This window comes from Mesocricetus auratus, unplaced genomic scaffold, assembly GCF_017639785.1.
Source record: "Mesocricetus auratus isolate SY011 unplaced genomic scaffold, BCM_Maur_2.0 Super-Scaffold_100676, whole genome shotgun sequence".
NCBI classification, from domain to species: Eukaryota; Metazoa; Chordata; class Mammalia; order Rodentia; family Cricetidae; genus Mesocricetus; species Mesocricetus auratus.
In genome coordinates, this window is record NW_024429266.1 from 107701058 (window position 1) to 107719999 (window position 18942).

Here is an 18942-nt window from a genome sequence, read left to right on the forward strand (position 1 = left end):
TCTTTGTGACATCATGGCCAGCCCGGTCTACAGATCGAGTTCCAGGACAGCCTCCAAAACAATCCAGAGAAATCCTGTCTCGAAGAAAAAAAAACTTGACACATTTCCCTGTCTTCTCTGTATTAGTTACTTATCTCACTGCTGAGAGAAGACCACCTCACAAAAAGCAGTGGGAGGGAGGGAGTGGTTTTTTGTTGTTTTACAGTTCCAGGAGACACAGGCCACCTGGCAGAGTCAGGAAGCAGAGTGATGAATGCTTGTGCTCAGCTCACTTTCCTCTTTTTATCCAGTCTGGGACCCCAGTGCATGGCATGGGTACTTAGGATGGGTCTTCCCACCTCAACACACCCAGTCTAGAAAACCCCTTGTAGACAGGACCATCAAGCTGACAACTGAGATAAACCATCATGACCTTCTAACTTTCCCCGGGGAAGAAAAGTTCATTTGCACAGGCTCCCCACTCCCACACCACTGGAGACCCTAGGTGTCCTGGAGCTCAATGCCTAGTATAGGCTGGCCGCCCATGCTGGGGTTTCAGGCATGCAGCACTGGCCTGCACAGCGGTCTCCTAAGCGGCATTCAAGAGCAGGGGTGCTCTACTGTGTTCAGCAGTATTCGCTGATGACGCTGGAGGAGGAATTCAGTGACTGGGAGCTAAGGAAGCAGGGGCTGAGGGCACAGACCATTCTATAACAAGCAAAGAAATGGGACTAGAGGTGGGGACGTGGCAGGGTAACATTTTTGTTTTGCTTTTATCTTGCTTTAAATTGAGGTTCTTGCAGAAAAGACCAGGAGGAAAAAAAAATGCAGAAACCAGCCATGGTGGTACACACCTATAATCCCGGTACTCGGAAGGCAGAGGTGTCTTGAGTTCAAAGGCATGTTAGCTACATAGGCCAAGGCCAGCCTGGACTATAAGAGACTCTGCCTCAATAAAACAACAGCAGCAACAAGAGAAGTGCAAAAGCAAATGGCCATAAGCGTAGCATGGTAGAATCCTTTCCTCTTTTGTTTTAAAAAAGTGTATTTTAGCAGGTGTGGTGGTGGTGCACGCCTTTGATCCCAGCACTCAGGAGGCAGAGGCAGGTAGATCTCTGAATTAGAGTCCACACCCTGGTCTACAGAGTGAGCTCTAGGACAGCCAAAGCTATACAGAGAAACCCTGTCGTGAAACAAACAAACAAAACAAAATAAAAACAAACAAGCAAAAAAGTGTATTTCAGAGGCTGGAGCAATAACTCAGCGGTTAATAGTACTTATTGCAAACCCAACAACAACAAAAAACCACGATTATCTCATTAGATGCTGAAAAAGCCTTTGACAAAATCCAAAACCCCTTCATGAGAAAGTCTTGAGGATACAAGGAACATACCTAAATACAATATAAACAATATACACCAAGCTAACAGTCAACATCAAATTAAATGCAGAGAAACTCAAAACAATCCCACTATAATGAGGAACAAGACAAGGCTGTCAACTATATATCTATTCAATATAGTACTTGAAGTTCTAGCTAGATCGATAAGACTACAAAAGGAGATCAAGGGGATATATGGAAAGAAAGAAGTCAAACTATTGCTATTTGCAGATGATATGATAGTTTACATAAGTGACCAAAAGAAATCTACCAGGGAGCTCATATAGGGGATAAACACAGTTAGTGAAGTGGCTACATACAAGATTAACTAAAAAAAAAATCAGTGGCCTCCTATATACACATTGTAAGCAGGCTGAGAAAGAAATCAGGGAAACAACACCCTTCACAACAGCCACAAACAATATAAAGTATCTTGGGGGTAACTCTAACCAAGCCAGTGAAAGATGTGTGATAAGAACTTCAAATCTTTTTAGAAGGATATTGAGGGGAGGTAAAAAAGAAAGGAAAAGGAGGAAATTGAAGAAGGTATCACAACAGGGAAAGGTCTCCTGTGCTCATGGATTGGTGGGATTAACATAGTAAAAATGGCCATTTTACCAAAAGCAATCTACAGATTCAATGCCCTCCCATCAAAATTCCAACACATTCTTTACAGGCCTTGAAAGAACAATCCTCAATTTCATATGAAAAAACAAACCAGAATAGTGAAAACAATCTTGTACAATAAAAGAACTTCTGAAGGTATCACCATCCCTGATTTCAAGCTCTACTACAGAGCTATAGTAACAAAAACGACACGGTATTGGCATAACAACAGACAGGTGAATCAATGGAATTGAATCAAAGACTCAGACTTAAATCCACACAGCTATGGACACCTGCTTTTGACACAGAAGCCAAAATTATACAATGGAAAAAAGACAGCACCTTCAACAAATGGTGCTGGCACACCTGGATGTCATCATGTAGAAGACTGCAGATAGATCCATATCTATCACCCTGCACAAAACTCAAGTGGATCAAAGACCTCAACATAAGTCCAGTTACACTGAACCTGACAGAAGAGACAGAGGGAAGTAGCCTTGACCACACTGACACAGGAGACCACTCCTAGACTAGAACACACAGCACAGATGCTGAGATCGACAATTAGTAAATGGGACCTCATGAAATGAAAAGCTTCTTTAAGGCAAAGGACACTGTCAATAGGACAAAATGGCAGTGTATAGAATGGGAAAAGATCTTCACCAACCCCACATCTGACAGGAGGCTGATGGCCAGAATACATAAGAAACCAGACATCAAAAAAATCTAATTAAAAAATGGGGTACAAATCTAAACAGAGAATTCTCAACAGAAGATTCTGAAATGGCTGAGAAACACTTAAAAAAAAAAAGTTCAACATCCTTAGCCATCAGGGAAATGCAAATCAGAATGATTCTGAGATACCATCCACACCTGTCAGAATGGCTAAGACCAAAAACACAAACGACAGCTCCTGCTGGAGAGGATGTGGAGCAGGGGGAACACTTCTCCACTGCTGTTGGGAAAGCAAACCTGTGCAGCCACTTTGGAAATCAGTATGGTGGTTTCTCAGGAAACTAGCTCTGGCGGCAGGCCCCTGCCTAGTACCCATGAAATCCCGGGTTCCATCCTTGGCAGTTCCTAACCAGGCATGGTGGCACACACTTGTTATCCCAGCATTTGGGAGGCAGGAGGATAGGAAGGTTAGGGCTGGAGAGACGGCTCAGCAGTTAAGAATGGACACTGCTTTTACAGAGAACGTGAGTTTGGTTCAGGTGACTCCAGTTCCTGAGATCTCTGACACCTTTTTCTGGCCTCCTCCGGCCTCCAGATGCATCTGCACCCAAGGGCACATACCAACCCACAGGCATGCATGTATACACATAGCTTATATAAGTAAATAAAAGAAATTTAAGGTTACCCTCAGCTGCACAGCAAACTCAAGGACAGCATGAGCTACCTAGGTTCTGTCCGAAATCGTTTAAAAGTATCTCCTCCTACAATTTGTCTTACAGACCCTCTTTTGGAATGGCAAGCTTTTACCATCTATGTTAACACTTTAAGGCAGCTTCAATTATTACTTTTTTTTTTTTTTTTTTGCTTGTCTGTTTGAGAGAGGGTCTCACTATGTAACCCCGGGCCAGCCTGGAACTACCTATGTAAACCAGGCTAACTTCGAACTCCTGCCTCTGCTTCTTCGGTGCTGGGATTAAAGGTGTGCACCACCACGTCGGTCCACACAGTACTTGGCTACACGGTCCTGAAGCCATTGAAACACATAGTTACTAGTTCCATTTCTGAAGGAAAGGGCTTGCGTAGCTCCGGAGCGGCAGACCGCCAATGCGTTCTGGGATAGCGAGGGCCTCAATGGCACCTATTTCAGGAAAGCGTCTGCAGACGCCTCCACCGTGCCCGGTCCCCGCAGCGCAGCTGGCCACTGCGGACAGGCTGCACCCCTGGAGGGTGTCGCGCAATCCCCACCGTGGCCCTGGGCACCGGGCCACCCTCCCTAGCGATGCGCCATCCTCTCGCCGCCCCGCGGCTCCTACCTCCGTGCCGGATTCGGCCTTGCGAAAGTCGCTGCACATTGCTCCGCCAGCTCCTCAGGCTCAACTCTCCCGCCAGCGACGCCATTTAGCAATAGCCAGTCAGACCAGCGGGCCCCGTGCGCGCGTGCGCACTGTGCAGACCGGGGTGGGGTGGGGTGGGGGCGGGGGCGGAGCGTGCGCAGTAGAGCTGCTCCACCCTCTCGGTGACGTCAGTCTCATTCGCCTCCTCTTTCTCTGCCCTCTGTTAGTCCTTAACGTATCCTTTTGTTAATCTCGAGTTGTCTTTACTAGGCAAAATTAACAACGTGTACTTGACTTTTAAGTTTTATTTGATTGTTTTTCGAGACGGTTTCCCTGTGAAGGCCCGGCTGTCCTGGAACTCGCTCTTATAGACCAGACTGGCCTCGAACTCAGAGATCCACCTGCCTCTGCCTCCCGAGTGCTGGGATTAAAGCTGAGCACCACCGCTCCCGGGGACTACTTGTTTTTAAGAAACTATTAAAGTAAGTCTTTCTGCCGTGGTGGTGCGCGCCTGTGATGTTAGTTCGAGATTAGTCTGGGCTATAGCGTGAGATCGTGTCTCAAAAAAATCTAGGACAAGCATTTACTGATTTGGGCTGCTGGTGCACCAGGACCCCCAACAACTCCTGAGGCCGGGCGGGATGGTCCCTTAGCCCAGGAGACCAACCTGGGCAGCACAGCGAACCTGTACTAAAAAGAAAAAAGACCCGAGTTCAATCCCAGGGCTCACATGGTGAGAGAACCGATTCTCACAAGTTGTCTTCGGATCTCCACACACATGCAGTGGCACACGCATGCCTACATATATACATATTCACAGAAGCAAATGTAAAATTAAACTTAGAAGGAAAGGTGGGAAGAGGGAAGGAGGGGGAAAGAAAAAGACTATTCTCTTTTTAAAAATACCTCAAGTATTATTTGTACGAGTGTTTGCTTGCATATATGCCTTGTCACCACACGTGTTCCTGGTACTCACAGAGGCCAGAAAAGGGCATTGGATCCCCTGGAACTAGGGTTAGAAATGGTTATAAGCCACTATGTGGGTGGTGAGAATTTAACCCCAATCCTCTGGAAGAGCAACATGCAGCCTTAACTACAGAGCCATCTTTCCAGACCCAAAAGACCATTCTTGTTCCATTCTAGTATGCAGAGGAGGGAGTTAAGAAAGGCCTCAAGTGTTAGGCCAGGGGAGTGCATGGCAGAAGGTGTTTCATCAGAACTCCTCTACTTTGCTGTCATCAGTAATATCCCATAGTCACCGCACTACCCCATCACACAGCTTTTCTCTCCCAAGCTCGTGTAAGCCCACGTGCTTATTATCACACACCCCTAGACTGTCTTCCAGAGCTAAGTGATGGGTGACTGTAGTAGTTCTGGCCATCAACCTCAAGGTGACAAATCAACTTCTGGGTTAGAAAAGCCCAGATTCATACTTTTCGTCTCTCTGTCCTTCAGTTCTCATTACTAGTCCATGGAATAGCATGGGCTTATGGCTTTCATAGGCAATGCTAATGCTGCTTCATAAATAAATCACAGTGTGCATGGCTGCAAATTACAGAAGATGCTGCCTCTGTCTGTTGTTAACAATAAACGGGATAGGAGCTGGCTCAGCAGTCGAGACCACTGGCTATTCTTCTAGAGAGCCTGGGTTCCATTCCCAGCACCCACATGGAAGCTCACAACTTAACTCTAGTTCCAGGGGACCCAACAGCCTCTTCTGGGCTCTGTGAGTACTGTGCACATGGTACACAGACATACACATAGGCAAAACACCCACACATAAAAATAATTTTAAAAATCTGAAACAATGGGACTTGCTGAGTCATGTAGAGGGAAGTCCAGAAATAAGGCAGGCTTCCAGAAGCCCAGCCAGACAAACAGGACTGTGTAGCAAGATCTGACTCAGAAAACAAAACAAAGCAAGATGGAAATAATCGCAGAATGTAGACTTATAAAAGGCCTTTGAATCAGCTGGAAGCAAGTCAACTCATTAGGAGGCTTGGGCTCAGCAATGAGGTTAGTTATGTTTGTCTGGTTTTGAGACAGGGTATTACATTGTAGCCCAGGATGGCCTGGGACTTATGATCCTGCTGTCATCACCTCCTGAGAACAGAAACTAGAGACTTTTATGATCACGCCCAGCTAAGTCAGTTCTGGTTCTTTTCAGTGATGAAACTACAAGAGCTGAACCTTTCTGAGCTACAGCATTGTCACAAAATGAGGGTTTTATAAGTCATAAAAACAAGCCATTGAGGTGTCTTAAGAAAAACAAACAGAAAAAAAAAACTGCTCAAAACCCAAAACACCTGTATCCCAAGCCTGAGAATATGAGTTTAATCCCCGAAACCTTGTAAAGGTGGAAGCAGAGAACCAACCCCACAGTGTGGCAATGTCCATACATCACACATAAGATACTTTTTAAATTAAAAAATAGAAATTATGGATACCCTACAGCAAGGGTTATATGGAGACATAAGCATCTGGCATATGGTTCACTTTCAAAAATGTCATCTAGTTCAAATGCCTCACTTCACAGAGGAGAAAATAAAGGCCACATTAGTCACTTTTCTATTGCTACGATAAAACACCATGACCAAGGAAACTTGTAGAAGAAGGACTTATCTTGGGCTCCTAATTCCAGAGGCCTACCGGCGGACGGAACAAAGGCAAGGGAGCAGGAAGCTGCAGGCTCACATCTTGAATGTAAGCAAGAAGCAGAGAGAGCAAGCTGGGGATAGAGAGCCTTTTTAAGATTTATTTGCTTTACATGTATAAATGTCTTGCCTGTGTGCATGTATGTACCCTGCGTGTGAGCCTGTTGGATCCTCTGGAATCCTCTGGAGTTACAGATGTTTTGAGCCACATGTGGTAACCACAGTGCTCTTAAGATGTGATGTCTTTAAACCTAAAAGCCCACCTCCAGCACCGTACTTCTTCCAGCAAGGACACACCTGCTAGACCTCCCCAAACAGTGCCACCAAACTGGGAATCAAGTGTTCAAACCTAGAGCCTGTGGGAGACATTTTCATTCAAACCACCACAAGGGATTTGGTGTTTTCTCCCAGCAGTTTGACAACTGGTCCAGGATCACAGAGGGAGAGCGGAGCTGATAGCAAGTGTTTGGCTCATTCCAGGACCATTCTGCTCTCCTATGGCATCACCCTTCTTGATCTGATTGCTTCGAACCTTACAGATGCAAAGCCCAACATTCAACTTTTAGGCTGACCTTTCATTTCTTTCTGTTGAATTTGAGTAAACTAATTTGGAATCATGTCATACCAATGCAAATATCTTTAGGAAAAATATCTAAAATTGTCAGTGTATATTTCCTTGAATCAAAGACTTCCTCTCATAATTTTTGGTGTTGTTTTTATTCAAAACAGGGTTTCTCTGTGTAGCCCTCACTGTCCGGAACTCTCTGTAGAGCAGGCTGACTTTGAGCTCAGATCCACCTGACTCTGCCTCCCAAGTTTTGGGATTAAAGGCCTGCACCACTACACTTAGCTTTTCTTCTCATAAAATGTTTAGAAAACATTGACAACATATTTAAGTTTCGTAGCAGATAAAGGCACCTTCCACCAGGACTGACGGCCTGCGTTTAATCCCCAGACCTCCAGTGGCAGGAGAGAAGTCTCCTGAAAGTTATCCTCTGACGACTTGTGCGCTGTGGCTTGGGAGCACCCCCACCCCCACATATACACAAGTACACAAATAAATACAGTAGTGGAAAGGGAGAACTGACCCCTAAATGTTGTCATCTGATCTTCACACACATGTACTCCCTCAGCCTTAGTTACGTTTCTATTGTTAGGACAAAACAGCATGGCCAAGACAACTTATAGAAGACAGCATTTATCTGACTTATGAATTGAAATTAGAGTCCATGATGGCAGAGTGGAGACATGGTGACAGGAACAGCTGATAGTTCACATCTTGATCCTCAAGCAGGAGGCAGAGAGAACACACTGGGAATGACATGGGTCTTCTGAAAGTTCAAAGCTCCATCCCCCAGTGACACACCTCCTGCAACCACATTTCCTAATCCCCTAAAAAGTCGAACCAACTGGGAACCAAGTATCCAAACATAAAAGCCTGTGGGGGCCATTCTCATCAACCCCCCCCTCTCTCTCTCTCACACACACACACACACACATACACACGGACATGTACACAATACACAGTAGATCTTTGCATGCGAGACAAAGCAAGTTAAAAAGCAAATGTAGAATGTGGCAAGATGGCTAAGCTGGTGAAGGCACCTGCTGCCCAGTCTGAGGACCCGAGTTTGATCCATTGAAGCCACATGTGGAACGAGAAAACTCACTCCTGCATGATGTCCTCTGGCCTCCACATACATGCTGCGGCATGTACAAGCAAACAGTAAATAAATGTAAGTTAAAAATGTAAAGCCAAATGCCCATAAATTGTTGATTGGCTTGCTTACTAGTTTTTGGTGACTGTGTAGCTAGGTATGATTTAGCACTGTAGAAGACAGATTGGTGCTTGGGGCTGAAAAAGAGAATAAAAACAAATACTCATCAGAGAATGGTGCAGCCAGAGGACGGAGACCTGAAACCAGCAGCTGTAGCATGAATTCTAAAGGTTCTTGGTAATAAAAACCCAGAGACAGACATCAAGGTTAAAGCTGAAGATGGGAAATGCAAAGCGGCCAGTTCTCACCTCTACCAATGCTCAGGTCAAAAGGGAGATCCTGTCCTCAGACTGGTCTCCAGACTGCATCTGTCTCCACTAACCCTCAGACTGCATTGAGCTCTTGTCTCCTCCCGCCTCATACTCTCCCTAGTGCTTGGATTAAAGGCGTGGAATCCCAAGTGCTAAGACCACCTTTGTGTAAACTGTGTTTCTCTTTTAGATTGGATCAATTTCATGCAGCTCAGGGTGGCCTTGAATTAACAGAGATCTGTCTGCTTCTGTCTCCCCAGTGCTGGGATTTAGGGCATGTACCACCACTGCCTGGCTTCTATGAACTATTAGTTACCTAGCCCTGCACTCTGATCTTCAGGCAAACTTTATTTGTTAAATCATAAAAATATCGCTACCAGCAGCTGTGACCACACCCTTATGGTGGTTCAGGGTGAAGAGTGAGTGAGTGAGTGAGTATGTGAGTGAGTGAGTATGTGAGTGAGTGAGTGAGTATGTGAGTGAGTGAGTGAGTGAGTGAGTATGTGAGTGAGTGAGTGAGTATGTGAGTGAGTATGTGAGTGAGTGAGTGAGTGAGTGAGTGAGTGAGTGCGTGAGTGGACCACACCCTTATGGTGGTTCAGGGTGAAGAGTGAGTGAGTGAGTGAGTATGTGAGTGAGTGAGTGCGTGAGTGAGTTATGTGAGTGAGTGAGTATGTGAGTGAGTGAGTGAGTATGTGAGTGAGTGAGTGAGTGAGTATGTGAGTGAGTGAGTGAGTGCGTGAGTATGTGAGTGAGTGAGTGAGTGAGTATGTGAGTGAGTGAGTGAGTGAGTATGTGAGTGAGTGAGTATGTGAGTGAGTGAGTGAGTATGTGAGTGAGTGAGTGAGTGTGTGAGTGCGTGAGTGAGTGAGTATGTGAGTGAGTGAGGAGGCCGAGACAGAAGGCAGCACCACAGAGGCAATCCTGGCAACCCCGAAACTGACGGACAAACTCACCAGTACCTGATCCCGAGATCTCATATGAGCATTCAACGTAAATTTGCTTTGCTTCTGATTGTAAGCCCAAATTAAAAGAAAGGGTTGAAGCTAGGTATGGCAGTGCATATCTGCAGCCCCAGCCTTGGAAGGTGAAGGCAGGAGGGCACAGAGTTCATTTCTGGCTACGTACTGTGCTGGAAGTGAGTCCCTGTCTACAAAACAAACAAGCAAAACCCAAACACCCCGAAATACATAAATATTTTTATAAGGTCTTTTCTTACCAAGAATGCCACACTTGTGCCATCACCTCTTCGGATCACGTGGTGACTCTCCACTCTTGATTCTGGACATCAACCTTGGAACCTTGGGGCCTACATGAGCACTCACTCCCCTGTGTGTGCCCAAACACATACTAGCATGCACACACACGTACATTACACTCACATGAAAAGTTAAGTCTAAGCCTGGCGGTGGTGGCGCACGCCTTTAATCCCAGCACTCGGGAGGCAGAGGCAGGCGGATCTCTGTGAGTTCGAGGCCGGGCTGGACCGGCAGCCTCCAAAACATTACAGAGAAACCCTGAGACTCGTAAAACCAAAAAAAAAAAAAAAAAAAAAAAAAAAAGAAAGAAAAAAAGAAAAAAAAAAGAAAAAGAAAAAGAAAAGTTAAGTCTATTAGAATGTAGTCACATAAGCAGTACTGTAATTCCAGCACCAGGGATGCAGAGGTAGGAGGAGTTAGGGTTTCCACAGCTACATAGCAAGTTGAAGGCCAGTCTATGCTATATGATACCCTGTCTTGAAATACCAAAAATAAAAACTAAGGATCTGGGTATAGTGATACTCACCTGTAATCTCAGAATTTGGGAAGTTCAAGATTATCCTGGGATACATAGTGGTTTTTTGTTTTTTGTTTGTTTGTTTGTTTGTTTATTTTGTGACTGGACTGAGCAACATGAAATACTGTCTGAAAAAGATCTAAGTTGACTCAGTGCTTAAGACTGAATACTGCTTTTGCAGCATAAAGTTCAGTTCACAGCACCCACATGGGATGCTCATAACTGCCTGCAACTCCAGCTTCATAGACTAGAATTAAAAAAAATAAAGCTTTAAAAACATCCAATAAGACAAAAACAACAACCCCTCCAAAAGTATAATCTTCTTATATGAACAAGAAGATTAAGGATAAGAGGATGCTATTTATAGTGGTAATTTAGTGTGATTTCATCCTCTGTATTAGACAGAAGCTGGGCACATGTGTGACAGACCACAGCATGTTTATGTCTGTATTGGTGAATCCTGATGATGCTCCGGTTAAATGACTAAAGTGTTCCATATAAATTATAAAATTCTTATACATTGTATTTCTTGAGCCACTGTGGACTATTCTCTGCCTTGTTTAGATACCTCATGATGGAATCAGGAGCCTTGCTTTTGAAAGTCTGTAGTTCCTGCTAGTCTTGTCAAGTCTTGTCAAGCTAACATAGATAACCTCTGCCCCTGTTTGATCTTCGCATTTGTAATGGATAAATAATTGATCAGCATAAGGATTCTGGCAATATATTTAGCTTCTGCTCAGCACTATCCTATTTTTAAATGTCCTCAGGCATTGACTCAGAATGTTCATCCAAAGGCTGTCAGCTGTAAACGGAGACTGTGAGAAGTGACAGGTCTGCTTTAGGATTACGTGGCATGAAACGCCATGACAGCTGTCAGTTTCACTGCTGCCTAAAGAACTGGTCTGTCTGCCTTGTGCTTTATTAAATTCCTATAAACACGTCTCTCATAGAACCAGGATCTTTTTGAAGGCAGAATCTTTCCAATCCCAACAGAATCCAACTAGAAACAGAAACTTCAAAAATAAGTCAAAGAAAAAATATAATTAAGGTGTTTATATTTTTGTTGTGGGGCACCAGAGTTCAAATCCTCAGGACCCACATAAAGCCAGAGGTGGTAGTGCCCACTTGTAATCCTATAGGAAGATGGGAGCCCGAGACAGAAGAATCCCCAGTGGCCACGGTGCACACAATAGTGAATAACAAAAGAGATCCTGTCTCAAACCAATGTGGACAGTGAAGACCAACACCAGAGGTTGCTCGTTGACTGACCTCCACATGTGCACATGGGCACAGGTGGCCAAGTGCTTACACACAAACATGTGCACACCAGCGTATGCCATACCTACACATATATGTAAGACAAACAATACATACACACATATATACATACACAAGATTTTCCTGTGACCTGGGTGTAGAGATGCATTGTCTGTAATCCCAATATTTTGAAGGTGGGAGCAAGAATATCAAAGTCAGGGTTACCCAAGGCTATATAATGAGTTCAAAGTCAGCTTGGGTTACATGAGACCTTACAATCCTCCCCCCCAAAATAAATAAAATTATATTAAAACACCAAAAATAAAATTTAACATGCTAATATAACATAAATATAAGGTAATATAAAATTAATATCATGTAAGTATACAACTCAGCATTAACTATTGGAACAGCATTACATAGCCACTCTTTGGAATTTACCTTGCATAATTAAGACTTCATACCTATTAATCAGTAACTTCGTTTTCTTCACTTACACCCAGCCATTGACAGCCACCATTCCACTCCTTAGATACCTCACCTCGTCTCATTAGTCACTTGCTGATTGCTGTGACACGCGACAAAGAAAACATAAGGAAGTGTGTATCCAGGCTTATGGTTCCAGAATACAGCCCATCATGGCAGAGAAGGAGTGGCTTGAGGGAACTCGTCACACAGTCAGGCAGCAGAGAGAAACGAATGTTGGCCCTTGGTGCTGTTTGCCCTCTTTATTCAGTTCAGGACCCAGCCCATGAAAGTGCCACCCAAATTCATGGTGGGTCTTCACACTTCAATAGCCAGAATCTAGGTAAGACCTGCTGATATTTCTAGAGGCCAGAAAAGCATGCCTTAATTTCAATCAAAGATCAGCTGGTTGTCCCCATAGCCTCCATGTCACTATGTCCCCTAGTAGGCTCATCTTGCCTGGCACATTGGGATTAGCATTCACTATTTACGACTGGATAGTAGCTTTGATGACTACCCCTTCCCCCAGTCGTCTCCATAGTCTCTTCCAACACTGTGAAAACTGACCAGCTGGGAGGAAGTTTGCAGGTCAGGTCCTGCTTGTTTGTCTGTGTCCTGCATCTTCACACCCTCATCTTCAACAAGGTGCATTACATCTTCAGCAGCAGGCTCTCACTGTATAGATCTGGTGCACAACCGCAAGCAACAGCGATCATCAACAGTCTGTGTTGTTTTGGGTGCATCTGCTCCCTCCTCAACCAATGGCTCATAGAGGCGTCTCACAGCCTGGCACTGACATCTTCAGTCGACAGCACGCGTCTTCTGAGAACTTTGTAGCATTCAGGTTTCTACATAAAGGCACCCATTGCACAATGATCCTTCAATGACGACCTGCACACACAGTGTGGCCTGGATGTGGGCAAATCTGTACCATCCAGGTCTGTGTGGGCCCTCTGCTACAGCAGCACAGCAGAAGGTAAGGATACCTCAGAACATAGCCTACTGTTACACCATGCCTGGCTGTGTTTATGAAAGAAGCAGCGAAACTTTTCATTCAGAGGGTTAGCTTCACTCGGCCCCTACTCAGGGCAGAACTGGAACAAAACTAAGAATAGCATAAGTCAGAGGTGCTGTTGCTCCCGTTACCCAGGAGACAATGCAGCCTCCTTTACAAGCACCTCCTTTCCCTAAGAGTAACACAGCTTCTTTTATAGTACAGGCATGTCTGGAACGCTCAGGTCTTTATCAGACAGGTTTTCTTTCTTTCTTTCTTTCTTTCTTTCTTTTTTTTTTTTTTTTTTTTTTGGTTTTTCGAAACAGGGTTTCTCTGTGGCTTTGGAGGCTGTCCTGGAACTAGCTCTTGTAGACCAGGCTGGTCTCAAACTCATAGAATTTGCCTGCCTCTGCCTCCCTAGTGCTGGGATTAAAGGCGTGTGCCACCACCGCCCTGCTCATACAGGTTTTCTAGTTTGAGTCCACAAAAGACCCATGTCTGGCTTCCTTACTGAGTGATTGTGTCCTGGTCTCTCTACCATGTCCTCCTGAGGGTGCAAACTTGACTGGGCCTAGGTATCCTTCACAAGAGGCCACACTGACCCCTCTGTAGCTAAGTGTTCAGATTATCTTAGTCACTGTTCCAGTGCTATGAAGAGACATTACGACCGTGTCAACCCTTATAAAAGAAAGCATTTAATTGGAGCAGGCTTCAGGTTCATAGATTTGGGGCTGAAGTGGGGAAAGCAGCCTTGTGCCTAGAAAAGAAGATGCGGTGCTGTTCTTTGGAAGGTTTCAGAAACCAGGACCTTAGCGAAACATTAAGTCAGGCCGTATCTGTGGAGGTCTAATGGCCATTTTCCTGATGCTGTTTTTTTATTCTTCTCTATTGCTTAGAAAAGGTGATGAGAGTCCCTTGGTCTATGCAGCGTCTTCATGAAAGTCCTTCTTGGTGTGTGCACTTAGAAAAACTTCTAGCACTTGTAATCAGATAGCCAGCATTCATTATTAAGCAGTCACTCAATATGCCAGACACAGGAGTGCACTGTTGTCTTTGTATACATTTAAACCTTCACTCTGAGGCCCGGAAGCCTTCTAGGATTTGAGAGCATCTTCTTAACTATCCCGAGTCTCAGAGACTACTAACCAGAAAGTTCTGTGCTATACTTAGGGATTTCTCTCAGTTGTCTTACTCACTGCTTGGAGATATGTGTTGCAGTGGTTTGAGAAATGCCCCCACAGAGTCACAGACTTGGATACCTGGGCTGCGGTTAGTGGTGCCGTTTGGAGAGATACCATTGCCAGAGGAAGTACGTCACTGTGGGTGGGCAGGTCTGAGGGCTGTGGCCTTACCTCCCATTTACCTCTCCCCACCACTCTCCCTCTCTGTGTTTGCAGCTGAAGATGGGATCTCTCTGCTTCACTCCAGCCATCTGCTGCCATGCCTCCCCTGCCGCTGTGGACCCCACTCTGGAACCATAAGCCAAAATAAACTATTTCTTCCATAGGTTGCTTTGGGTCTTGTTGTTTTACCACAGCAACAGAAGAAGTAACCATTGTGCTCACTGTTTTTAGTGGTGGTGTCAGAAGCAAGCATAAGGGCAATTTTTATTAGCATTTAAAAGAAAGACTGCGGGGAGGGGGTAGTGAAACTTCAGCAGCTGCCTTGAAGAAGACAATAGAGGAGAGAAAGGAAAAAGCCACGCCATTTAAACTGGCCCATAGGTCAGACACGTGGCAGACAGGCAGCTATAGGACACGGGAAGCTGGCAAACGTGTGGCCTTTACGTGGCTTCGGTCACGCAGCTACTGTCTTAGTTGCTGTTTGATGCAGGGTTTTACATAGCTAGGACTGGCTTGGGACTCTCTATGTAGTCAAATGCTGTCTTAAACTGATGCTTCTGTCTCTGCCTCCAGAGCGTTGGATGACAGCTTTGGTCTGCTTTGATCTGAACATGGTTGGTTCCCTTGGAACTCGGGCTAGAAGTTGAGTGTGTGCGCCGTGGTGGTGCTGGGAGGTGTGGCCTTTGCCGTGTGTCTGGTGTGTTCAGAGGGATCAGTACCTCCCTGCTGGGCTGACCAGGTGGGTTGTTGTAAAGGAAGGCCACTCCTTGAGCTTTGTCATATCTGAGAACGTCTGCTTGGCCGCCTTCTTTTCCACTATCCATGGTGCAGTGCACAGCCTTGTCCTGTCTTGGGAGTCCAGCACCTAGAACCAGGAACCAAATGGGCTTCTTTCCTTTATAAACGGTCTAGGATCCCGTATTCTTAAGGTAAGAGACCATGGCTTAGGCACTGGTGGTCTGAGAGAAATGTCCCCCATAAGGCTCCTGTATTTGAACACTTGGTCCCTAGCTAGCTTTGTTATTTGGGGGTTGGGGTGGTTGAAAGGTTTGGCTTTGCAGGAGGAAGTACGTCCCTGGAGGTGGGTTTGTGAGTTTCTCGCCTCACCCTACTTCCAGTTCACTCTGCCTGACATGTGACCTCTCAGCTTCCCGCCCCTTCCGCCATGCCTGGCACTCGCTGGCACACTTTGCCGCTGTGACAGACTCTTCTCCCTCTGGAACTGTAAGCTGATCTAAATTCTTTGTTGCATAAGTTGCTTTTGGTCCTGGGGTTTTATCACCACAACAGAAAAGTGACTAACACAGCCGCCGGTTGCCGAGTGGGCTGCTGCTGTGAAGGACTGAGCATGTTGACCATTAGGGACCGTGGAAGACTTTGGAACTGTGGACACGGAAAGTGGCTAAGAGCTGTTAGCAGTGTAGAGGGCTCTTCTACTGCTGCAGTGCTGAGAGCAATGCAGATGGTAGAGGCCCAGCGTATGCAGTTTCCGAGGGGAGCAAAGTCTATGTGAGCAGCTGGGCTGGAGATAAGTTGTGTGGTTTCAGCAAATCTGGTTTTGTTTTTGTACCGCCATGCCAAATGAATGGGCAAGGCCGTTGCTTCTAGCCTCCCTGGCTATCCCATAGGGCAATGGTTTCCTTCTTCTCTCATATTACATCAGCAATTTTCCAGTCTTCCATGGCTAAGGAGAAAACAGCATTGTCACTGGAGATGTCTTCCAAGGGCCTTTGTCTGGATGGTGCCTTCCATTCCCGCTGCCCTTAGGGGGTTCCCTAGAGAGACTCTGCAGCAGTGCGGGCATGACATATGATCAGTGCACAGAAGACCGAGACTGGTACTCACTGAGCTTTGGGAGCCACGCGCCACAGCCTCCCCCATCCCCTCTGCCCCCTGAATCTCCTGTCTGTGCTTGGCAGTAATGGAGGTGCCATAGACGCCACCTGAAGGCCTGGGAGACGGCTCAGCCGGGACAGACGGCTGCTGTGCAAGCCTGGGAACCTGAGTCCAATCCCTGGAGCCTACATAAAGGTGGACGGAGAAAACAGGCCTACACAGGTGAGTGGTGGCATGTGTGACCCCCATCATGCGCATGTACGTAATAATGAATAAATATTGTCGAGTGGATGGATAAAGGCTTGGGTTCTTCTCATTGTAGGTCCACTCACAGGGCTGTCAAACATCTACTCAGCTTTTCAACCCCTGTGGTACCTCAGCAGGAGTTAGAAGACATCCTGGGGAAACAGTGACCCTAAAGTCAGACACCCTTTTATGGTTTGCACCTGGGCTTCAATGCTGCAATTCTGTGCTTGCAGACCACAGTTCAACCTCCGGTGTCTTCCTTGGTCATTATCCACCTTGTTTTTTTTTAAGTGGCGTCTCTCACTTGGCCTAGAACTCTCTGATTAGGCTAGGCTAGCCGGCCAGTGTGCTTCAGGGATGGCATACCTGTCTCTTTCTCCAGCGTTGGGATTACCATGCTCAGTACATTTTGGGGGTTCTTGGGGTCTAAGTCAGCTCCTCACGCTTGTGTGGCAGGTACTTCCCACCTGAGCCATTTCCCCTCCTAGCCCTGCAAGTGTTTACTGTGTTATAATTTCCTCCGATACCTTCAAAGAAACTTTCCTTACATTTTGTTGTTTTTTGTGACTGTTTCTTTCTAATTGCAGGGTGGCTGGCGCTGCCACTTTCAGAAGATGTATAACTCAGGGCCCATTAAAATTTTATAAGATATTATAAGATAAGCGTAGTAAACAAGATGTAGCTTTTTAGAAAGAGTAATGCCCCTTTCTGTTTATTTTTTATTTGTTGGCAAAGATGCTATTAAAATACTTTCTAAATGACTGCGAAGCAAGGCAGATGGCCCGTGAGGACAAAGGGAGAGTGGCAGGTGATCCCCAAACTGCTTCTCTAACCCTGAACAATAGAGATGAAAGGAACACTCACCAAATGAGGCTAACAGCAGGCTCTGATGGAGGGGCAACCCCATTGTCACCATCTATCTGTTGTTTGCTCCCTAAGGCAAATCTCTCTTTATGTAAAGAATAAAGTAATCAGGCACTTCATCAGGTGGGAGGGACCTTTTCTCTCCCTTCTTCCAGCACCTGATGTCACAGCAGGAGGGTAGGCAGGACCTGGCTGAAAGTGCAAGCTAGGCAGGTGACCTTAAGACAGCCTAGAGGGATTGGGGGGATGACTCAGTAAAACACTTGCCTTTTGAATACCAAAGTCTGAGTTTGGTCCTCAGAACTTGTCAAAAACAAAACAAAACAAAAGAACCTGTAGGGCACGAGGGGGGGGCATGCACCTCCAGTCCCAGTGCTGGAGAAGCAATGGCAGGGTCCTTGGGGTTTGCTGGCCAGCCATTCTGACCTCATTGACGTGTTCCAGGGCAATTGGGGACTGTCTCAAGGGAGGTGGACAGCATTCTACACAGGTGTACTCCCATACGGATGAACTTGCACTCATGTGTGTAAGTATTAGAGCTGAGTCAGGGACCAAACACTGCTGTGTACCTGGGCCAGGGTGAGCCAGCCAGAGTGGGTACCGCTAAGAAGGCGCAAAGAACCTGGTCATTTACGGGTTATGGCACCCAGGGGAGGCTAGCCCATCCGGGCAAGGCAGCAGCAGCTAGAAGCATTTGATGAGAGGCTGTAATGGGGGCACTCTGCTTCCATTTCCATTTCCTTCTGGCCCAGAGCCAGCCGCACTTTGGAGGTGACCAGTCCAGAGGAAGGCAAGGGTTGCATACTTCCCTGCTGAGGAAAGGTATCCTAGGGGGTAGTTCTCAAGGGTTCATCCTATTTCTCTTCCTTAGATGATAACTCCTTCAGGGCACGGATAATGCTTGCCCAAAATATCTCCCTGGGAGAGAAGTAGGAGGTGAATATGATCAAACCATTCTGAATGAAATTCTCAAAGAATTAATAAAAATATTTTTTCAAAAGATCAAAGTATCTCCCACTGTGCTGACTTGAAACTAAAAGAGGTTTAAAAACATGAGCAGAAGAGCATAAAAAGCAAAGGCTGAGCTGTAGGCTCTCCCTGCCTCTCACAACAATGGCCTATTGTGGGCTGCTGTGCATCTGACCAAGCAAAGAGGCCAGGCCAGCCTGGCTCCCTTCCCCAGCTCTCCCACCTCCTGGGAACAAGCGACACACAGCAGCAGCTCTAAGTTCAAGAAAGCTGGGTGTCCCTGGCATGATCTCATCCTTTCCGGAAGCTGGAATTCCTTGCAAAACACTTCTGTTCACTGGTTGGCAAGACTGTGCCAGGAATGTCATTCCTTTTATTTCATCTTATTGTGCACTGAAACACACACAGAAACCAGGTGTGGTGGCTCATAGCTGTGGCCCAGAACTCTGGAGGCTGAGGCAGGAGGATTGGTAGTTCCAGGAGTAGACCAGTTATACAGTGAGTCTTCTCAAACAACAACACCGCCCCAAAACC

The 18942-nt window shown here is 46.0% G+C and overlaps 1 protein-coding gene and 1 long non-coding RNA gene across 8 annotated transcripts in view; one reads left to right on the plus strand and one right to left on the minus strand.

Annotated features, from left to right (window-relative positions):
* Positions 1–18942, minus strand: part of Xrcc2 (X-ray repair cross complementing 2) — a 61499-nt gene that overhangs the window by 15502 nt on the left and 27055 nt on the right. The window contains exon 1 of one of the 7 annotated variants that reach the window (XM_040737158.1): positions 3955–4089. The exons of 2 other annotated variants lie outside the window; for them this stretch is intronic. In XM_040737158.1, the coding sequence (XP_040593092.1) occupies positions 3955–3993 (39 nt within the window). In that variant the 5' untranslated portion in view covers positions 3994–4089. Of the gene's footprint in view, positions 1–3954; positions 4090–16045; positions 16178–17254; positions 18358–18942 lie in introns of those variants that run through there. 4 more of the 7 variants (XM_005084209.4, XM_040737159.1, XR_005873610.1 and 1 more) reach the window with 4 other exon arrangements.
* Positions 10214–14656, plus strand: LOC121136570. Its single transcript, XR_005873614.1, has 2 exons — positions 10214–13132; positions 14548–14656. It is a non-coding gene; the product is annotated as an uncharacterized LOC121136570 (long non-coding RNA).